Source organism: Tachysurus fulvidraco, chromosome 8 (genome assembly GCF_022655615.1).
Source record: "Tachysurus fulvidraco isolate hzauxx_2018 chromosome 8, HZAU_PFXX_2.0, whole genome shotgun sequence".
Taxonomy (NCBI): Eukaryota; Metazoa; Chordata; class Actinopteri; order Siluriformes; family Bagridae; genus Tachysurus; species Tachysurus fulvidraco.
Genome location: NC_062525.1, coordinates 2,216,488 through 2,217,986, shown reverse-complemented (window position 1 = coordinate 2,217,986; position 1,499 = coordinate 2,216,488). Strand labels below are relative to the sequence as shown.

Genomic DNA, 1,499 nt, shown 5'->3' with positions numbered 1-1,499 from the left:
ATTAAAGCACAGACATGCAATTAGTTTGACTAACATAGAAATAAATGAGTGAGCATGTAAGAAAAAGAAAGAAAGTAAATAAATAGATAAATAGATAAATAAATGGAAAAAGAAGCAATAAAATAAAAAGAAGCAAAGATGAAAGCAAAACCTTTACAGATTTAAACAAAATATACAGAGGGAAAAAAGTGAGACTTGGAAAATAAATAAACATTTAGAAAGCAAATAAGACAAGATCAATATTTATAGATATATATAGAAAAATTAAAGGGAAAAAAAACTGAAATTTGAAAAGTCTCTCTCTCTCTCTCTCTCTCTCTCTCTCTCTCTGTGATCTCAGCTCAGATGTCTTGGGGTGTAAAAGGCTCTAATTTATCACACACTCCGTTACAGGTGAGAAAGTGCAAAGTGATGCTCGGGTTTGTGTGTGTGTGTGTGTGTGTGTGTGTGTGTGTGTGTGAGGTCAGGGTGGGATTAACATGTGTATCTGTCTCTCTGGGCAGTCGCACACACACACACACACACACTCCCACTGACCAATTGCCCAATTAGAAAAGCAACACTATCAAATTCAGTGCCAAAGGGTTAGAGGCTGTGGATCAAACACGCTCGGCATCGTGGGACGGCAACAGGAGCGCTCAGCGATGGTATCTGTGAACCACCAGCAATGTGATTGGTTGGTTTGTGGGAAGCCCCATGGTGTCAGACCTGAAGGGGAAGACAGAAATTAAGAAAGTCATCATGATGAGCAAATTCTCACAACGTGGTATTCATCGAGGTCAAAGGTCAGGGGAGATCAGGTGATGACGGGTCAGTGACCCGAGGGAAAAGCCATGGCTCAGTGACCTTGGGAGTCTCGGAGTCTCTGGTTCACATGCGTCTTTAACAAATGTCCAATTAGGTCAAGAGGAGACAAGAGACACTCTGATGTGGGATGTTTTATACTGTATAATAATAATAATAATAATAATAATAATACATGTCAAAAAGAGTCACTTTGTCTAGTTTCCTTAATCAACTTTTCTTCTTCCTTTATAAAGGCATTATTAGATATACATTCATCTTCTACCTCTTATCCGAACTACCTCGGGTCACGGGGAGCCTGTGCCTATCTCAGGTGTCATCAGCATCGAGGCAGGATACACCCTGGACGGAGTGCCAACCCATCACAGGGCACACACACTCTCATTCACACACACACACACACACTACGGACAATTTTCCAGAGATGCCAATCAACCTACCATGCATGTCTTTGGACCGGGGGAGGAAACCGGAGTACCCGGAGGAAACCCCCGAGGCACGGGGAGAACATGCAATACCAATGTTAAAATATAAAATAACAAAAAAGCAAAGGAAAGATAGAGAATAGAAAAGACAAACAAATGGGACAGAATAAGCAAGAGAAAAATGAAATAAAATAATGGGAATAAGAAAAAGAAGTAATAAATTAATAACAACGGAACAAAGAAAATCACAAAGAAGGATTAATAAACAGA

At 39.9% G+C, this 1,499-nt stretch overlaps 1 protein-coding gene across 1 annotated transcript in view; it reads right to left on the bottom strand.

The window, feature by feature from the left end:
• Positions 1–464: 464 nt before the first annotated feature.
• si:zfos-911d5.4 overlaps positions 465–1,499 on the bottom strand; it is a 53,200-nt gene continuing 52,165 nt past the window's right edge. The window contains exon 7 of the mRNA XM_047817766.1: positions 465–708. Within this exon, the coding sequence (XP_047673722.1) occupies positions 703–708 (6 nt within the window). The 3' untranslated portion in view covers positions 465–702. The remainder of the gene's footprint in view (positions 709–1,499) is intronic.